The sequence below is a fragment of the Periplaneta americana genome, chromosome 11, assembly GCF_040183065.1.
Source record: "Periplaneta americana isolate PAMFEO1 chromosome 11, P.americana_PAMFEO1_priV1, whole genome shotgun sequence".
NCBI classification, from domain to species: Eukaryota; Metazoa; Arthropoda; class Insecta; order Blattodea; family Blattidae; genus Periplaneta; species Periplaneta americana.
In genome coordinates, this window is record NC_091127.1 from 121,526,295 (window position 1) to 121,548,809 (window position 22,515).

The window sequence follows — 22,515 nt, forward strand, 5'->3', positions numbered from 1 at the left end:
AATGGAGTAATACTATGTTACCTTTCATGAATCGTGTATTTCAATAAAGAAAAATGCTAATAGATACTGTATATAAGTCAAAATGAATATACCTGCCTAATACACGGTCCCGGTTAATACACGGTTTACACCCGCTCCCATGAACAGAGTCTTATCGGGGTTTTACTGTATCTAGTTCATGTCAGCTTTAAATGTAGTTTTGGGACATGGCTTCAGTATGATGCACATATGCAATATAGTAATTTTAGTAAAAAAAATTAAAGAGCCTTTATTCGAATTCAAAACCATATTGACGTGTAATATGTATGCTCGTCTGCTACTAAGGTAGCAAGATGTTAGGAAAGCATAGTTTCTGTCTGTGGAATTAGGCTTTGCATACACAAAAAACTGCAAGGGAAACTAGAACTTCACTAAATGATAATGGATTTTTCCCACCACTCAGGAAACACCATAATTGACAAAAAGAAACCACAGATTTAGACGATTTATGGGTTAATGTTTTTCGTGGTGAATAGACTGCAACTTAACAACTATGTTACTGTCTCGTTCTACAAAATAATGTGTCTTTCTAAGTTGAAAAACATCTGCAATAAAATTCCATCAAAATTCAACGGAAACAGTATTATTTCATGCAAGTGGACTGAAAAGCCAAAAGCAATGAATACTTTTACAAAAAATACATATATAAAAAATTACAATATTTCTACGAAACTGCAAAGTTCAATCTTGTTGTTGTTGTTTCCTAATGCCAGGCATTTGACAATAAAGTCATTTGACCTCTTGCACTCCAATATTTTTCAAAGATATTGTCATGGTTAGCCACTGATGCACAGATTTTGAGATGTTCTGAATCCATTTCTTGATTTGAGTTGCACAATGGACAGTTAGGAGACTGATATATTCCAATTCTATGCAGATGCTTGGCCAAACAGTAATGCCCTGTAGCCAATAAAGTTCAATCATTATCTCGTTAATTTGTTAATTTACAACTTAATGGTCACCCTACCTTAATGGCAGTTGGTGCACTTGACAACGTCACGAGAGTTCCAGCTGCTTCATATCGCACAGCTGGGCTGGTGGAGTTCAGTAGATTGTAAATACAGCGGATGAAGCGAGACCGCTCTGATGGGTTAGCATGGCAGACCTGTAACATTACACATCATCAGCACAACTAAGCCTAGTCAGAAAGTCAAAGTTAACTAGAGGGATCATGGTTCAAGCCATAGCCAATACTGTGAAATTTGCAGCTTACAAAGCAGTTTGGAACAGTTTTCTTCAAATATGAATGTAATTCAAAATATAAGGACAATTTTTTCCTATTTTCAAGATGAATAAATGCAGTCATGAAATTAGCAGGTATTCATAATTATTGTTGTTGTTGTTTTCTAATGCCAGGCGTTTGACAATAAAGTCATTTGACCTCTTGCACTCCAATATTTTTCAAAGATATTGTCATGGTCAGCCAATGAAGCACAGATTTTGAGGTGTTCCGAATCCATTGCTTGGCCTGAGTTGCACAATGGGCAGTTAGGGGACTGATATATTCCAATTTTATACAGGTGTTTGGTCAAACAGTCAGTCTAAATGTAGCTACAGACGATTTTCGTGGTAAATCGGGAATTAACTGTGGATTATGACGCAGAGAGGTATTCATAATTAAGTGGCTGCCTCCACACGTGAAGGTGTAATGGGGGAGCAGTGCATAGTGGCCAAGAAGATTTTGTGACCAGAGAGAGACAAAAATCTGAGGGAGAATAAAAATAATGCACCGCTATGATGAGAGCTGTAAGACTAAAGAAACTTCAGGAAAGAGAGATTTTAAGAAGAATAAATATCACATAGAATCGCAGCACACTGCTCTTCTATTGCGCAATATTTTAGTGGTGAAAAGCTATTTTCTGAAGTATGTTTGTGTTGTCGTTATTGTATAATGCATATACTATTTCTACAAATATGTCCACATGCCGCATTAATTTCACAGGGATGTACTTACACATTCTGAAATAGAGAATACAAATACCTTGTTATTAATCTCTTAATTATCCTCGAATTTCCTTTCCTTTTCTTTTCCCCTCGTCTCATAGCATGATTTTTATTTCCATTATCTTGTTACATATGGAACTCCTACTTGAAGAGTGAATTTGTATCCCTGGCAAATTATATGAACTCAAAAGACTTAACAGTCCTTAAAATTGCCTTAGTTTACTAAACTACAGACAAGTATAAATATTCTGGGATACTAAATAAAGTACAATAGCTTCTAAAATTGGTTTCATTTATCAAAATTTAAACAGACACAAATACTTAGCAACTAGTGAAGTAGCAACCAAACTGTAATCTTGACTATGCATTAAATTTTAAGTTTTTGTGACCTTTAATTCTAACATCACTAAACAGGTCATTTGGTTTGTCTTGTACAGACTGAAAAATTTTTCCTTTTGTTGATCCATAGGTTTATAAAATCAGACTTTACTGAAGCAAAAGCACTGGATAGAGATATCACTTGAAGAGGTCTTGGTTGCAAATATGTTCCCTGTTTTGCAATATTATCGACTTTCTCGTTTCCAGGTATACCACAATGACTAGGTATCCATTGAAATGTTAATTCCTTTTGGAGTTTTTTTAGTGAAAAATATAAAGACAGCCCTGGCTACTAGCAACAGGCATCTATAATGAACACCGATCAAAATACCCTCATTTCTCGTGGAAAACAACAACTGATATACTACAATGGACTATAGTAGACTTTATGTTGTCAGCAAACAGCTGGATACATTAAGAAGATTGATTGATCACTAAACAGGTCTTCCTCTGGAAAGGACTGACTTGAGGATTCTGACAAGTTTACTTGAAGACACTGTATCCTTAGAAAACACACAAAATAGGATTCCATGACATAAAATGTAAGTGCAGTTAATTAAATTACATGAAAAGATCACCTGCCATGTAATTTAGGAATATAACTAAGTTTCAAAGTGTAGCACAAATATGGGGCAGAGATTACCACAAAAATTAATTGTAAACCAGTTTCCAAAGTACTCAGGACTGATATGAGCCATTATTAGTTACAATGTACTTTAGTTATTCCTCACACACCTTATACTAGGCCTACTTATAAAAATAAGGCACATCTCACCTTATAGATGAGTTCCACTATCACTAGCTGCAAGATATCTCCAAATGAGGTGACTTGATCAAGGCAGGATGCAAGATAAGCCAGCGCTCTCTCTTGATCTGCATGTAGCAGCATGAGGAAAGCATTTCGCTTACAAGACATGTCTTGCTCGCCTTCCAGGAAGCTTGCAATCAACTCAGGGGCATCGGGAATAAGGAACTCGAAGTTTCTAGAGAAATAAAAAAGAAAACATTGTACTCAGAACATTCTCAATGAGACAAAGTATTTCAAGAGATTCATAAAGTCTTTGTTTAAAAGCTAGGCCTATGTAGCAAATGAATAACAAACTGAGGGAAGAGACATTCATGATCGAAGTTCTGGAATTTATATGTAATTACTAGAGACAGTAAAAATTCGTGACTCGCGAAAAACCTAAAAACCAAATAAACATAGTTTAAAACATGGTTCACATAAAAAAAAATCATATTATTACACGTTTAACTCGCGAAACACTCGCGAAAAATCGCAAAAATCCTATGACTCGCGAATTTAGCATATTTTCTGTCGTTATTCACGAAAAGACACTATTTTTCAGCAATTAACAAATACATTATCTGAATTTGGAAATTTTAGAAGTTCTGTTTGAAAAATGCACAAGGTTTGGAGTACTGGCACTAGATAGTGTGAGTTGAAATGGTTTGTAAACGGTTTGATGCAACTGAAAGCAGTTTGAAACCTCTCTTTGATCAGGTGCCAATCTTAAAGAATCTATCACCTAATGTAGCAGTACTTGCATACAGTGAACTGAAGGACATAGTTAAAAATAGTCCTGGACTTTCAGTGTGTGAAGGTTTGCTGTCGTTACGTGAAGATTACAGTGAGTTTGTGGACGGAGCACTCCAAGCGATATGGGTTCCAGTTTCTAATGTTGACTGTGAACTTTTTTTTTCACAATTCTCGTGTGTGCTAACAAATAGAAGAACAAACCTTACAATGACAAACTTAGAACTGTTGTCTGCGTACAACTTTGAATGTTAAATAATGTTAAGTACCTTAGAATTGTTGTCAACGTAAAACTATGAATATATAATTATAATTGTCAATTATCACAAGCAACATAATAATTTAATAAAACAGGGTGAAAATTTCAGGTTTACTGTGAACTTTAATGTTGGAAAATACCACTAAAATCATTAATTTTCTTGTAAAAATAGAAAAATTAGCACATAAAATATTTTATATCAAAATATACAGAATTGACACACGTAATAACGTTAGTCAAGGTATAATTATTAAAAAATATAATTTGAGTACATATTCCAATGTAAAGTTAAATATGCATTTGGAACACAAATCAAAGTTTCTGAATTGTCTACAACAGCTAAGGAAAATTCCTAATTTAATTACAAAACTTTTAACACTGCCATCATACAGCTAAAAAAAATATAAATGAAGATAAGTAACTAACAAGCGTGGTGACTTTTAACTAATTACACACAAACACGTACAAAAACAAAAGTTTGCACAGCACCTGTAGATCGTAAAAATGGCAAGAACAGCATTCCTCCTCACATAAGAGTGTCTATGTTCCAAACAAGCCCTGATGGCAGGCATCAGGGGTTCCAGGAGCTCAGGCTCCTTCAGTTTGCACAGGAAGCGCAGAGTAGAACCACGCAGGAATTCATTTGGGTGTTGCAGATCCTGTGAAAAACATATGCTGTTTTACTGTCCGGCAAATCAATATGTACCCCAAACATAACAGAGTTCCTGTAATATTTTGCGACTATATATTATTTTCTTAACGTTTTAGTGTTAATAAATTTACATAGCAGCATATCACTGCCAACATACTCTTGTTTACAGGTATTTATGTAAACTTACAATGCGCAGAATAAATGATACACAATTCCAACTATAAGTATGAAAATAGCACTAACTAAAGTTATAGCCAAATCTAACCAAACGTAGACTAACACAACCTAGAAAAATTTGCAGTTTTACAGCAGCAATAATAATGCTAATTATATCATCTCACAGGTAAGTATACAATAGATAAATGTTGTCATACATATTTTGTTGTGTAACAGTAAAGGGTAGAGGTATATTATTTCCATAACATCCTTGGGTTTTACTGAGAGATGAACAAGCAATCCTAAAGAAGGAGATGTAATGCGCAGTATTGAATCTGTCAGATTACGTCATGAGAAGAAGTCTATTTGCAATCCAATCTGTACCACATAAGTTAGAAGATATTGCTAAGCACCATTTTTGCTGTGCTAATGACATCTATCTGTGTGAAGAATCTTAATAAATTAGCTTAGTAACATATTTCTATTTTGGTATTAGCATATTAGCAAATACGTTATGAATGTTATAATCAGGCAGCGCATTTTCATTCCCAAACAAGCTAGAAAAGTTATCGATTAGTAGATCCTGGAGTTTCAGTGTTCAAATTCTAACCCTAAATATTTTTATTTTTATTTTAGTAGGTTATTTTACGACGCTTTATCAACATCTTAGGTTATTTAGCGTCTGAATGAGATGAAGGTGATAATGCCAGTGAAATGAGTCCGGGGTCCAGCACCGAAAGTTACCCAACATTTGCTCAGTTTGGGTTGAGGGAAAACCCCGGAAAAAACCTCAACCAGGTAACTTGCCCCGACCGGGAATCGAACCCGGGCCACCTGGTTTCGCGGCCAGACGCGCTGACCGTTACTCCACAGGTGTGGACACTAAATATTTGACAGGACACTACGAAAGATATAACCTAGTTCGGTAAATAATAATAATAATAATAATAATAATAATAATAATAATAATAATAAGAACAACAACCACAACAACAACAACAACAACAACAACAATAATAATAATAATAATAATAATAATAATAATAATAATAATAATAATAATAATGGAGCATGACAACTGTAAGTGGGATTGCTACTAAATTGAAATGGTATGTCCAGCTACTTTTTAACCACATAAATGCACTAACATTGCGAAACTATCTTACTTACTTACAAATGGCTTTTAAGGAACACGAATGTCCATTGCCGCCCTCACATATGCCCGCCATCGGTCCCTATCCTGTGCAAGATTAATCCAGTCTCTATCATTATACCCCACCTCCCTCAAATCCATTTTAATATTATCCTCCCATCTACGCCTCGGCCTCCCCAAAGGTCTTTTTCCCTCCGGTCTCCCAAGTAACACTCTATATGCATTTCTGGATTCGCCCATACGTGCTACATGCCCTGCCCATCTCAAACGTCTGGATTTTATGTTCCTAATTATGTCAGGTGAAGAATACAATGCGTGCAGTTCTGCGTTGTGTAACTTTCTCCATTCTCCTGTAACTTCATCCCACTCAGCCCCAAATATTTTCCTAAGCACCTTATTCTCAAACACCCTTAACCTATGTTTCTCTCTCAGAGTGAGAGTCCAAGTTTCACAACCATACAGAACAACCGGTAATATAACTGTTTTATAAATTCTAACTTTCAGATTTTTTGACAGCAGACTAGATGATAAAAGCTTCTCAACCGAATAATAACACGCATTTCCCATATTTATTCTGTGTTTAATTTCCTCCCGAGTGTCATTTATATTTGTTACTATTGCTCCAAGATATTTGAATTTTTCCACCTCTTCGAAGGATATAACTTATCTCCAATTTTTATATTTCCATTTCGTACAATATTCTGGTCACGAGACATAATCATATACTTTGTCTTTTCGGGATTTACTTCCTAACCGATCGCTTTACTTGCTTCCAGTAAAATTCCCGTGTTTTCCCTAATCGTTTCTGGATTTTCTCCTAACATATTCACGTCATCCGCATAGACAAGAAGCTGATGTAACCCATTCAATTCCAAACCCTGCCTGTTATCCTGAACTTTCCTAATGGCATATTCTAAAGCGAAGTTAAAAAGTAAAGGTGATAGTGCATCTCCCTGCTTTAGCCCGCAGTGAATTGGAAAAGCATCAGATAGAAACTGACCTATACGGACTCTGCTGTATGTTTCACTGAGACACATTTTAATTAATCGAACTAGTTTCTTGGGAATACCAAATTCAATTGCGAAACTATCACTCTACAAAATATTAGTGCTACATATGACAGAAAATATAATTAGATTGGTGATAATACTGAACTAGTATTTATATATTATAGAACATAATAGTAAACGTGATACACATTAACTGTATATACTCTGTAAATACAATATATACAAGTAATTCATTTAACAAAATCAGCTCCATTACGGTAAACAAAAATATATAGCCTATTCTGAGATTATGAAATTCATATCCTTTACCATAACTGTCAGTAAAAATTTCTTTAAACTAAGAAAATGTTCTTTCTACATCACAAGACATTATAGGGACACAATTATAATAACAAAAATCAATATACAAATTAACAATATTTACATTTTAGACAATATATAAAAAATACAGATCAAAATGAAATACAATATAAGATAGATTGATAAATTAAAATAATATTAACACAGAAGTCTGAATGAAAATGCAACTTACTCAGTATAAGAATCAGATCATAATATAGTCATAACGTGGTATTTTACATAAACAACATTGACGATGGGGCACCTGTATTGCACTATGCTTTATAGTCTATTCGTACCTGCTTACAATTCTACCCTACTTATGCATCCACGTGACGTAATAGATGTACCAGAAGAAACTACTCGATCTACTGTAACACAAATGCGCTGCCTGGTTATGTTATTACTATAAATAGAATAAGATGGAGCATTTTTCTTTTTAAGAAATGTGGCTCTCACATAATCTAAACTTTATAGGAAAGTTATCAAAGGGCGAAAAACTTACTGTAATAATAACAATGATAATAATTATTTTATTTATTATAATAATGATATTAATTAATTTATTATATTATTAATAATAATAATAATAATAATAATAATAATAATAATATGTGTGTGTATCTAATGCTCTGGATTTAACAATGAAGTCATCATCCTTCTTGCTTCCCAATATTTTGATGGAAGGTCCACAAATGTCCTAAGAGTTTCACAATTAGCCAGGTGCTCCATCTCCATGTCCTCTTCTCTGGTGCACAGTAAGCATTTAGGTGAATTCAGTACTCCAATACGATGGAGGTGTTTACTGAGGCAATCATGACCAGTAATCAACCTAAACATGGCCACAGCAGATTTTCGAGGTAGATCAGGAATCAGTTTTGGATCTTTGAGTGATTCTTTCCATTTTGAGTTTTGATGTTTTGCCTGTTCACTGTTACTTATTCCTTTTATGATTCGTTTTACTGATTCATATGGGAACTTGAAATTTGTTTTTAAGTTGATTTTAGTTTCTTTCTTTGCTAACATATCTGCTTTCTCCTTACTGTTCAGTCCACAGTGGGACGGGATCCATTGGAAGACCATTTATAATAATAATGTGTGTTATTAGAAAAACATACAAGGAAATTATAAATATACAAAAATTCTAGCTCTCCCTGAAAGAGAGTGATAAGTGGTAAAAATGACTTCACCATTCCTGTCAAAAGAAGTGCACGAATGTGTCTGCTGCGTGTGGTTATTCTGTGCCCTTAATTAAGGCAATAAAATTGTTTTAATAAGGATTTGTTATATTCAGTAGGTAAAATGTATTTATATCTATTAAAAATATGTAAAGAACTAACATGTAAACATGTATATAAGGTGGAAATATTTCAAAGGACATGCTGATTCCTCTGTGGGCGGTTATGGCAAGTTCAGAATCGCTGGTAGGTTGAGCAGTGATTGATGATTGTGGGTGAGGGTGTAAAAGCGGATCAGAGGAATCAGTGCACCAGACACAAAACTCGCAGTCAACTTACACCTAACAACAGCCAGAGATGTTACAGAAATAATCCAAATCTACACATCTTTTATTATATAATTTTCTCATGGGAAGGGTTACCAACTTAACAACTATCAATTGCTTGTGTATAATACAGATTCCATGTCGGATCATTGAGATTAGAACCCAGATCTCCAGCATGAAAAGTCAATATTTTTCGTCATTCAACTGAGAGTGTCCCTCATTTAAATAAACAGTTGTCGAGTACGAACTTACTTTCCTGTAGGAATCACAAACGAGAATCATCTCTTGCATAAGTTTCCCATCCGGAGTTGTTTTAGGAACTATTTCCCAGAAAATCAGTAACAATTTCTTGATCATGTGATCTTGCAGAGGCAGAACAAAGCGGATGATGGTCATCAGCAAACCTGGTAATCTCTCTCCACTAACAATCATATGGATTGTTTTCTTCAATGCTTCAATTTTTGTTTTCGTGTCACCTTTCTCTGAAATAAACCAACACAATATTCAATGCCCAAATTAATATAGGCTAGTGTAAAGGAAATGAAATCATAATAAACAGAAGGTGTGTTTCTAAATACAAGGTAATTCGAAGAGAGTTTGTCAAATTCTTGGTTGGGTTGGGTTGACTGTCTAAGGCCACAAAAAACTGAGTTTCTTATATCATTTTCCCTAGGCTTCTCAATGTAATCCAAATATGCTGTTGTTATTCTGGCCTTTTCACTTTTGTAGATGGTTATTATCCAAGTACTACATCTAATTATCATGCACTTAATTATACCTAAATAATTCTTCATATACAAATCCAACAAAGAAAAGAAACACTGGAAATCTTCACAAAGGATTGGAAAAATTATTATTACGTGTGATTAGCAACAATGCCCAATAAACAGACTGATTTAAGAAGGACTTTACAACTTTGTAATGGTAGGTTATAGAAATTTATTCAAAAGACTTGTGTAACTGAAATGTGACTTAAGGTTCGTTCCAACAACAGTCAGAAACCGTCCGTAACTATTGTGAGCATGCGAAGTACAGAAAAAGCATTTCAACACACTCCAAACCAGTTCTGAACTGAAAACATGTACTGCAGTCGGGCATTCCAACAAACTTTTGACACGGGTCCGAAACGGTCAGAAGTAGTCAGGGGAATGAGGCATGTACTGATGAGTACACGAGACGCGCATGCGCATAGGCTCACCAACATCTCCTGGATAGGCCTACTGAAGAAAGGCATGATCGACTGTTCACATCAATGAGGTTAAGATGAAAAGTGACAGTGCAGACGAATAATAAAACTAGAAATTCAATTTAAATTTTCGCCAGAAAGAAAGAGAATGAAAATTATTTGGGTATTGAAATAGTCAATTATAATTTCAACATGCAACTTTGATTAAAAATATAATAAATAACGTACATAAATTAGTAATTAAAAAAAACTATTTTTAGATGAGAGTCACCCAATACACGACACTGAATTAGCGGAATTCCTGCCTTCCATATTGTTTGTCATCTTTTTATAGAAAATTATCGAAATTCTATTTTCTGCAATTAGAATTAGCTGCGAAACGATAATAATTAAGCATCCCATTCTTAGCAAAGATGATCACAGTTATAGCATCTCTGGATTTAGTACATAACGATCCGTGAAAGCGTTCCAACAGCATCCAGTCCAGTTTCAATCCCAAAGCAGATGTTCAACTAGCGCATGCGCATAAGATGGTACAGGAACCATACATGAACTGATCCATGAACAGTTTGTTGGAACGAACCTTTAGTATCACAGTACCGAAATCCATCACTGTTAAGTACCAGCAGTGCTTTTCAAGACGGCTACTTTCACAGGTGTGGAGCGTGCTCACTGTGTGTTTTGATTTGAAAAAACAAAATCTGCAAAACGATTCAACAGAATTTCTCCCACCAAGTGTGGAAGGGCAAGGATTCTCCCAATACATCTATAAAGAATTCTTAGCACAAGAATTCTGTTGAGACTTAGGCCCATTTCACACATACATGGCAATCATCTAAATGATATGTTGTTGTTGTTTTCTAATGCCAGGCGTTTGACAGTAAAGTCATTTGATCTCTTGCACTCCAATATTTTTCAAAGATATTATCATGACCAGCCACTGAAGCACAGATTTTGAGGTGTTCTGAATCCATTTCTTGGTTTGAGTTGCACAATGGAAAGTTAGGGGACTGATATATTCCAATTCTATGCAGGTGTTTGGCCAAACAATCATAGTCTGTTGCCCATCTAAATGCAGCTACAGACGATTTTCGTGGTAAATCGGGAATTAACTGTGGATTTTGATGCAGAGAGTTCCATTTTTTTCCTTGGGATTGTGTTATCAAATTTTGTTTGTTGAAGTCTAAGTATGTAGATTTAATAAATCTTTTCACAGAGTAATACGTAGATTTAGTAACAGGTCTGTAAGTAGCAGTGCTGCTCTTCTTTGCTAAAGCATCCGCATTCTCGTTTCCCAGGATTCCACAATGGGATGGTATCCATTGGAATACAATTCTTTTATTGAGTGATATTAATTGAGAGAGCATTTTGGTTATTTCTGCTGTTTGAGATGAAGGTGTGTGTTTAGAGACTATTGATAGAATAGCTGCTTTGGAGTCTGACAATGTAACTGCATTTTTAAATTTACTGATGTGGCATAGAAGATTCCTGAGACTTTCACTTATTGCAATGATTTCTCCATCAAAACTTGTTGTTCCATACCCAAGAGATCTATAAAGTGAGAAGAGACAGCACGTAACACCTGCACCGGCACCTTGTTCTCTGGAGATCAAGGATCCGTCAGTGTATAAATGAAGCCAGTTTTGTGGAGGGTATCTAATATTGGTCATTTGAAAGGTGCGGTGATTATGTGGAAAAGTGACGTATTGTTTCTGAAGGATGTATCTACATTCTATGAAAATAGCAAAGCTGTAGGATAAAAATGTAATTTTTAAATAAATATTGTGGATTACATTTGGAGTGATCCTCGTAGCTGTCAATCCCCTCATCCAGCATTGCTTGTAAAATAAAATTCTTTCTAGTCCCAAAATAGATGCACAGATATCAGAGCATGATCATTACATTGAAAACACGTTTTTACATAATGAAGTAATTTATAATCTTTTACTGTTAGTCATAAAACTGTAAATTTGTGTGTCAGTGATGTTGTACGTCAATTTAATAAGAGTCCAAAAGTAGAAATTAAAATTCTGAGGAGGATGGGCATAAGCCCTGGGACAAACACCATTGCAGGATTTGTTGCATCAATGGAAAATAAGGACAAAAGTGCCAAAAAAAAACATTCAACACTTGAAGTTAAAACAAGAAAGAGGTATTTCAGAGGCAGAAAGAAACAAACTGGACCGACATGAAGCTGCTTAAGGGGTGACATATGATGACTGAGTCTTCTAGGCTCTGAAAGTTTGTGGCTCATTTCCTGCAAATAGTAATTTCAGAATATCTAATTCTTTTAAACATGATATCTCAGCCAAATATGGTGATACCAAGAAGATATTGGTGTCATTTTGAAGCTTGAAATGTCCCCTAGTGCCTGACAATGAGTAAAATAACATTAATGTAGTTAATAATTATCTATGGATTTTTACATGATTTATGCAACATAAAATATTAGTATAAGTTACATATATGGTAATATTTAATTAATGTAAATGAAAATAAAAAATAGCTATATGTCAGGCACTAAAGAATAGTTTTAGCTATAAAACAGTGAAGAAACTGTGGCCCTATCTTAAAAACTATATGAGCTATCAAGTTTCTAGTTGTATGTCAAAATTATGAACAAAATAATTTTTATAAACAATTTAGACATAATTTCAAGGGATCTGTTCACTTCATCTTCTTTCTGGTACCATTCTCAATTGTATAAAAATTTTACGGAGCAAAATTATGCAAAACAAAATTTTTTGTATGTAAAAGTGTACATATACCTTAATACACAAAGTACAGTGTGTATACTAACTGGCTCTGCAGTGAAGCATGCGGCAATATTCGACCCAGCAGCGATGTAAAGCTGGTACTGTACAGTGTCTGGTTTAAACACATAGGAATATTACATCCCCTCTCTTGCTCCCTCACCCTCCAGCATTCAATACAGACAAGGTCAATGACTATCTGCATGATACCAACACAACTCCTCAAGTGCTCGCATTCTGCATGCCACTTCTCCTGCGGAGCCAGTTAGTATACACACTACACAATGAGCCCTGTTTGAGATTCTGACTGATATGTACATATATTTATTGTATTGTATTGTAAAGCTGTAGGCCTAATAAGCAAAGAAGTGACTTCTAACAGTTCTTTAACATCTATTTCTGAGCTCTCTTCTACCTGCTGCTCACTTGGCCCACCCAATAGAAAATGAATCCGTCACTCGCCTTTCTGACACTACAAAACAAATGAAAACAGTGTTGCCACATATTCTTAGCTCAGTTCTTATCGTAATGTAAATTAAACAATTCCTTCCACACAAAATTTCTGTCTGCATACCCGCCTATTTTCTGCCTCTACTTCTGTGGGAGGGAAAGAGAATGCTGCTAGTTGCAACACCATGCTCTTGCTCTGTACCTTCTACGTGATGTCGCTTGTTTGCTTACAATGTAAGTTACATGTTGTCAAAAAAGATACTTGATGGCCCTCGTATACAGCAAAAATGCAAATGTAACATTAAATTGTTACAAACATAAGCATAAGTACGCCATAACGCTTTAAGATGAAGCCGACATTTGTTACAAAAATAAAAAGTTAATATAGGTTTATCTTAATCTACAATCGTTTCTCCATTTATTAATATGTAAATTCATTTACTTGAACAAAATGGAACTTTTTAACAGAATTAATCTCTCTTATTCCTATGAAATATGCAGGCCCGGTCTACTTATATTTAAGTCTACAGTATCCTTACATACCTAGATCCATCTTCAGCTGCATCTCATTGGGTGGATCTGAATCCGATGGTAAATTTATTAATGTATAACATGGTTGCTCTACAGTAACCATGTTTGTGTAGACGGAGGGCTCTGAAATAACAAATACAAATAAATCCAACTTTTCAGAGACTATATCAATAGGAGACATTTCTAATAGTTTCGTCATGTTATTAATGTGTCAAGTCCAGAATATGTGGTCACACGTCAGCCAGTTCAAAGAAAATTACTGACTAGTAAAGTAGATAAGTAACCATCCCTAGTACACATTTATGAAAAAGGAAGTGGCAATTTTCAAGGAGGTGTAGAGGTAGATGAATCTTCCTTATATGCGAAAATGTATTAGGGACCATGTATTATAACAAGCACATGTCAAACAGAAAATATACCTACGATCACTTGAAAATAGATCATCGGTAGTGTAATATTGTGATCAAGTAATAAATTAGTTTAATACAATTTTAAAATCTATGTAGCGGTTTATAAATAGCAGAAGTTTCATAAATGTAAACATATTATTTCATAAATAACCATATATTTGGCAATAAACCAAGTTTCAGAATGCAAAACACACTATTGCATACAACCTAAACTGTGACAGTAATGTATAATAGTTACAAGTGAAGTGTAATACTTTAATTTATTATGCTGTATGAAATAATTTAAATTTTATAATTATTCCTTAAAATGCTTTAACACAAGTTCACAGCACATTACGTAGACTCTATGTAACAAATTGAGGTTACCGACACCACACCCGGAGAATATCTGCAGGTCATTCTGTTTATGTAGCTTATGTACCAAGATGAAAATGTTTCATAGTATTAATTTAAGCATATACAGCTCTTCAAACGGTCAACAACTAAGACGAGCACAAATAATATATAAAACATTATTAAAAATTGTACCTTCTTGACGTGTCAAAGAAAATGGATCCACACTTGGAACGCTAGCGCTATCTGCAGGAAAATAACCGAAGCACCGGGTACATAAAGAAGTACGATGACGTGGATTTAGTAATTATAGCAGAGTTAACGTAACTTTCTTGGCGCAGAGCCGCAAAACACTGAATGACATTGTTATTGACGCATTTTCCTTGTTAACCAGCGGCAAAGCCTTTAATTTTTGCGACAATGACCTTTAGCCCGAGACCGAATAGCAAGCATTCTAGGATTTAAATGTGTGGCCACAGTATACTGTCACAGTCTAGTATATGCAGTCGCGAAGCTCAATATGTAGTAAATATGCAAACACTAGGTAGTTGCTCGCCACTAGGATCGTTAATATCGCCTCATTACAGGCAATGCAAAATAGTACCGTCACAGTCTATAGTTTCTAGCACCCTCAAAACTCAAGCTTCGTGATTGTATATAGTAGACTGTGATACTGTCGTGTGCAGTGGCGATTTCTCTTAAGGAGCACAGGAGCAGTGCACCACCTCTTCATTCATTCATTCATTCATTCATTCATTTATTGTATTCCATAGATCTTACATGAGCAATGAAGCTTTAAGATGTGGAACATGTCAACATTTTACAATATTACAATTACAATTTTTACAAATTTTTATAGTTTTACAATTTAGTAATTTTCTACAATTTTTACAATGTTGTACAATTTTTTTACATTTTGGCGAGATGTAGTGAGATGAAATGAGGTCCGAGGATTCGCCAAAATATTACCCGGCATTTGCCTTTTCGGTGGGGGAAACCTCGGAAAAACCCAACCAGGTAATCAAATCAAAGGTGTTGATGCCAAGGACTCGCCATAGACCATCCGGCTTCAGTCCCACGGCTGTGGAAAACCTCGGAAGAAACCAAAGTCCAAAGGGGGATCCAACCCAACACATGTTTTTAAATTTATATCAATGAGCTGCAGTAGACTATGTGAGCGATATAATTCTTTATTATAATACTATGTAAAAATAACACTGCATGTGTACTGTTCTTGTTGACGCCTGGGACTTACGTTTACCGCTCGACACTTGCGGCACACTGTTCCATTCGAGCATGCGCAGTAGTAGTGTATCACTGGCAGGCTTTGGAGCATGGTAGGAAGCCCAGCGAATAGGGATTATAAAGAATGGACACTTCCACTGCCATCGTGATCTAGACCAGGCCGTAATGCAGGTTGAGTGACGTCACTCGATAAGTCGGGCTTTTCTATTTGAGTATACGGAGCTGAGTGAAATATATTACTTTAATGCGTGTCGGCGCTCAATTTTATTTAGTGTATGTGTGTATAAGACCCCTTCACAGTTCTTATCGCATAATATGTTGCAGAAATAATTATAAAGCTGTGTTATTTTAATATGAACGGAGTTTTACATGGTAACATAACCTGGTTGCATCAACATTTTAAGTTTGGAATGGAAGCTATTTTGAGATTTAATAAAGAAGAATTATTTTTATTGTGATTTTAATTTAGCACATCTACCTTCCTTACTTGTAGGTACAAGATTTACCACAGTCCCTCCTATGAAATTAGTGTATGTACAGTTATGTGTTAATCTGGTAGGTTAGATAAATACAATTCATTACAACCCAGTATAGTAGGGAACAAATAAATAATACAATTAAATTTTTATTCAATGTAATATGTGCATAAGTTCCATTTATGTGTTGCATAATGTGGCAGGAATAATAAATAAAACTGTGTTATTTTTATGTGAAGAGAATTTACCATGTTAACATAACCTATCTGCGTCAACATTTTAGGCTTAAGTTGAGAACGAAAACGGTTTTGAGATTTAACAAAGAAGAATATATTTTTTAGGATAAACTTCAGAACACGGTTACCGTCCTTACTTATAGGCAGAAAATTCACCACAGTCCCTCCTATGAAATGTACATACGTTATATTACTTAGTAGCGCTGAGGTATAGTTCCGGTAATTTCTGAACTGAAAACAGTTGAATTTATTTTTTGTGGAGATGCATTTGATCCTATAAGCAAGGCATATTAAAATCCTGAACGAACCGAACTAATTTGTATATGCAAGATGTATGAATACGAAGGGAACTACCTCAGCGCTAGTTTAGCCCTAGTAACATATTACACTAATCAGACTTCAGACTGGAGTACCGTATGAAACGAATAAATACAATTGAAGTGTAGACAGATTGCATTTATGAGTTATACGTAGCGTTATGCTTAATTATAATGCATAATTGCGAATATGGAAATAAGGCAAGTACTGATAGAATAAACATAACCTATAACTGCAACACATTAAAATATGCGTGCGATGCAACTGAAAATTGTTGAAACGTGCATAAATGAATGTGCAAGAATTTCGTAATGAACATTGAGTGCTTTATTTCAACTAATTACAATTCTAGATACTGTAACAGTAATGGAAACTATAGGGTATAATTTTTCGTAATATACTATATGTATCTCGTTTTTAGTCCAAATTGTGTATATTATCAAACGTCGTATTATTTACTCGTATAATGTAGGTTATTCACAAATAAAACGGGAGCAATAATTTAAATTTAATAAGACAAATACGGTAAACTAACAATAATGGATTAGACAAGAGTAACATTGGTAACGCTGCACTTAGGCCTAATCACAACTTACTTTACATGCCAGTCAATGTTTCACTTTCACGTATATATTATTACACATATTTAGCCTACTGTTTATAAGACCAAAATTTCACTTAACCACATAAGGGCGCAATATTTAATCGAAATAAAGGCAGGTATTACACATACGAACTTTGCCTGCAACAACGTAATTTTCACACCAAAAATAATATTATACCTTAAATTGCAAGTAAATTGTGTCTCAAGCGTCTCACAATCACTGTTTAAAATTTTACTGACGCAATTACACTGCATTTCAGAGAAATATATGTTATTCTTCATGCACTGCAACTAATTCATATGGTTGAAAGACCGCCTTTCGCGATCAGCTGTTAAGCGAGTCACGTGGTCTGCCTTACGGCCTGTATTAGATCACGATGGCAGTGACACTTCGCGTCGGTACCTTTGATGTAGCCGGACCGATTTCAATGACCTTCAAGCCACCTAGAGAGTCAGATTCTGCCTTCTCCCTAGAGTTGGCGCTGACATCACACCAGCTAGCAGTCGACACAGCGGAAATATAACACATACAATTAATACATCTAGGTACATTATGTACTCAAATAAAATAAATTGGATCCATAAAATAATAAATCCTTCATTAACTGTAATGTCTAGACTCTAGAGTTCCTTTATAATGAGAGTTCAGACATTGACCCCAACAACAATTAAAATATGTAATGATTTGATAGCGCTGAAAATGGAAAAACAAAACTCTTACGAGAAGTAAAACCATATACCTATATTATATTATATACAAATATTAAACGAATTCGATATTTAATTTTATGATGTATTATATTATTTTATAATATAATTTATGATATCTGAAATATAAAATATTATTATTACAACTAGTTTGTCACTGAGAAATAAGGAAAAGCTGTTAACTTGAATTTATTTGAAGCAAAGCGTTACTGGATTATACAATAAGGTAGGCGATGTTTGGATCCTGTGCCTTAATTCTATTCTCAATTATTATCTCAGCGTATGCTCGATTACACTACCTCTAGCGCTTGAAAGTGGAACTAGCCGCTGGAGCACAGAGAAACAAAACACAGGAAAATTCGCCCAGTGTCCATTCTTTATAATACCTATTCGCTGGGGAGCCAGTACAGTGTGCGTAGGAGGGATTAGGAGCACCAGCGAATAGGGATTATAAAGAATGGACACTGGGCGAATTTTCCTGTGTTTTGTTTCTCTGTGCGCCAGCGGCTAGTTCCACTTTCAAGCGCTAGAGGTAGTGTAATCGAGCATACACTGAGATAATAACTGAGAATAGAATTAAGGCACAGGATCCAAACATCGCCTACCTTATTACATAATCCAGTAACGCTTTGCTTCAAATAAATTCAAGTTAACAGCTTTTCCTTATTTCTCAGTGACAAACTAGTTGTAATAATAATATTTTATATATCAGATATCATAAATTATATTATAAAATTAAATATCGAATTCGTTTAATATTTGTATATAATATAATATAGGTATATGGTTTTACTTCTCGTAAGAGTTTTGTTTTTCCATTTTCAGCGCTATCAAATCATTACATATTTTAATTGTTGTTGGGGTCAACGTCTGAACTCTCATTATAAAGGAACTCTAGAGTCTAGACATTACAGTTAATGAAGGATTTATTATTTTATGGATCCAATTTATTTTATTTGGGTACATAATGTACAAGTTGGGACGGTCGTTCTGTGCCGGTGTGTTTGGTTACTTGAGCAACAGAGTGAGTTTATAGAAACACGTGACTTACCGCCTCGTCTGGGATCTGCAGCGTGTAGTGACATCATCATGCGCAGTTGGTTCCAAGATGTGCGATGAACGGCGCATTCCACTCACAGTTGTCCAGTGTCACTTATCACATCACACGTGTTATCATAATAAATACAAACTGATTATAAACACAAAATGATATTCATGGTTCAATTATATAGCAATGAAGAGAAACAGACCCAATCAATATATCTATTCATCAAACTTTCGATACCAGATATAACACCACCATTGTCGTCGTGATTTTCGTTATGATCATCATCTTCATCGTCGTCGCTTTCACTACTGCTGTCTCCGCCCGTAATTATGAAGCTTTCAATTACATTTTCCATAATTCCTTCCTGTTCAATATATTCATCTTCGATTTTTTCAACATGTTCACATACTTTTTCCCATTTTTCTACACTGATGTCATCAACCCGTTGTTGGCACAATTTCATCACTTGCTCTAATTTAAAAGTTGTGTTTTGACCGGCTACCCACTGCTTGATATCTGCCCAAATCAATTCCAATGGATTTAGCTCAGGTGAATACGGCGGCAATCTGAGTACAAAGTGTCCATTCATAGCTAAGAGATTGTCAATCACGTAAGTTTTATGAAGTGGCTTATGTGCTTTAATGAGCCCGTAAAGCTCCACTTTCAGCATATTTTCCTGAAACTGCACATTGTTTCTTCTAAGCCAGTCCTGCATATCACTTTTCTTTGAATTACTTGAGGGAGCTTTATGCAACTGCATATTATGGTAAGGTGCGTTATCTATTATAAAAACAGATCTAGGGGGCAAATTCGGAATCAACTTTTCCATTATCCACTTCTGGTAATTGTTGGCATTCATTTCATGATGGTAGTCTCCAGTTTTCCTGTTCGATTTAAACATCAGAAATGCGCCAGGTACAAAACCCACTCGACCCCCTGCATGAACAATAATAAGCCTAGGTCCTTTCGAAATAGGCGCCAGTAAACCTGAGGTTTTGTCATCACTCCAATTTTTTGGTCTTGTATGGGTGCTATGAATATACGTTTCATCCTCGTATATTAGAGGCCTACCTTCTTCTCTGTATTTCTTTATTGCGCGTAAATATGATACGCGCTGTTCTCGAATATCATGCCTTTCCTGTAATACCGCTTTATTATTTCTTGTCTTCTTCCATTTAAACCCCATATCACGTAAAATGATCTTTAAACTTGTACTACCCCCGTTAAAGTTTATGGCATCTTTTAGTTCAGGTAGCAGTTTACTGACAGTGGGCACTGTTTTGTCATTTATATAAAAATTATAAATTGTCTGTCGTATAACTCTTTTATCAAAATCATCAACATCTGTTATGCGTTTCGGTACACGATGAACTTTACCGGGCGTTCCAAAAGAGGTCCCTTCTTCCTCACACTGTTTCCCTTCTTTAATTATCTTTCTTATTGTTCTTTCGGGCACTTTAGTTGCTGCACTCACTCGTTCTTGCACCTTTTTCAGCGGTATTAAAAAGTCTCCAGAAGCTGCTTCACTCTTCATGAAAGAATGTATATTGTTCACAACTTCCCGAGTTTGGCTATGCAGTGTTTTTGCGCCAAGTTTAGACTGCATAGGAGGCATTTTAGTCTACACAAACACACACAACTGCAATTTGCCACGATAATAAATAAACAATATGAATATGAACTAACTAAACTAACAAACTGCAATTATCACGCACGTGGCAGGACGATGCTACACAGCCAAGGCTTTCTGCGAGACTGGCCACTTGCCATATTCTGCGCATGCGCGAGAGTGTAGGCTCACTGGCTAGCTATCACATGATTCTCACCGGCACAGAACGAACGTCCCAACTGATGTACCTAGATGTATTAATTGTATGTGTTATATTTCCGCTGTGTCGACTGCTAGCTGGGACCTGTTTCTCAAAACTCGTGGACTAGTAATACTAGTCTGTACAGTAGTAATATTAGTTTATTTTACAAGTCTGTGTTTATAGAAACTACAAGGATAAAGTAGTAGTTACCAGTTCATAGACTAGTAATATTGGTCGATTTCACCAGTTCATAAGTGATTCTGTTTCTCAAAATGCTAATCTAGTTGATTACACTAGTATTCAACAGGAATATTCCTACAAGACTCTAAAGACTGGTGATTTCTATATTATCAGTTACCAGTGACAACCTTTCTCAGATAAAACAAATATTGTAGTTATTTTCTTTTAATATCTGGTTTGGTGATTCCGAATGAAGTCATGAAGAAGTGAGAAGAGCTAAAACTGTATCGAGAAAGAACAATTATTATTCCTTTACGGGAGCATTGTTTAAATATAATGAACGGTTTAGGTAAAGTACTGAAAAGCTTGAAAAGTTGTTAAATATAGTGGGACCTGCCATAACAAGACAAAAAAAAAATAGAAGTCTTGCATTATCAGCAAAGCTTCAAATACAAATTGCTCTACAAATCGGGATGTTGATTATTTTCCAATGCCATCTAGTCTTTCTGTCCTAGACCAGCAACACTTGCAGAATTTTTTCCTAATAATCTAATACCAATTCATCAACTAATTTTTACTAGCTTTCCTCCTCCACTGCCAGTTCTTCTGACATTGTCAACTTTAACCTACAAATTTTATATATTTAACGACAATAATTTATGAATAGATAAAATGTAAAACAAAAAAAATTAGCGAATTTTTCATCAAATCATAAGTGGCATTCATGTCGGCAGTAGACCCACTAGACTAGACGTTATTTCGGAAGGCGGTTAGCTTCTATATGCGCCGTAGCCAACGAGTTAGATACTATAGAGAGGCTAAAGACCTCTGATAAGCGCTCCCTGCGGAGGCCAACAGTACTATGGATCGTTCCCTAAAAAACATGGCGTCTTTAGTACCGCCAGCCTCCGCAAGGAGTGCTTATCAAAGGTACACTGTAACGAGTTGGTACATGTATTGTATTTTTCAGATACATCAATATTTAATTTAAACATTTCGCTATAGGTTTTGTAAAAAGCTGATTTATAAATGAAACAGTAATAATTAAGACTTTAAAATTTCCAAAAATGTCTCATTCCCTCGGATTTAAATTAAATGTACCGTAAATCATAATATTCGTTGCTGGATAATTAAACCCTCTCAATACAGGTACCATTGCCGCAGAGAATTATAAGATAAGACGGACTGAGCATAAGCGAAATATCTGTATTAATAAGTTCGTACCATCAAGAGTTTAGTATTTATTGTGTTTATA

At 35.2% G+C, this 22,515-nt stretch overlaps 1 protein-coding gene across 1 annotated transcript in view; it reads right to left on the minus strand.

The window, feature by feature from the left end:
• betaCOP (coatomer subunit beta) overlaps positions 1–15,132 on the minus strand; it is a 42,781-nt gene extending 27,649 nt beyond the window's left edge. Inside the window, exons 1-6 of the mRNA XM_069839980.1 lie at positions 14,830–15,132; positions 13,904–14,014; positions 9,224–9,453; positions 4,647–4,816; positions 3,137–3,344; positions 1,007–1,144 (exon numbers count right to left, since the gene is read on the minus strand). Coding sequence (XP_069696081.1) covers positions 1,007–1,144; positions 3,137–3,344; positions 4,647–4,816; positions 9,224–9,453; positions 13,904–13,994 — 837 coding nt within the window. The 5' untranslated portion in view covers positions 13,995–14,014; positions 14,830–15,132. The remainder of the gene's footprint in view (positions 1–1,006; positions 1,145–3,136; positions 3,345–4,646; positions 4,817–9,223; positions 9,454–13,903; positions 14,015–14,829) is intronic.
• Between the last annotated feature and the right edge of the window lie 7,383 nt (positions 15,133–22,515).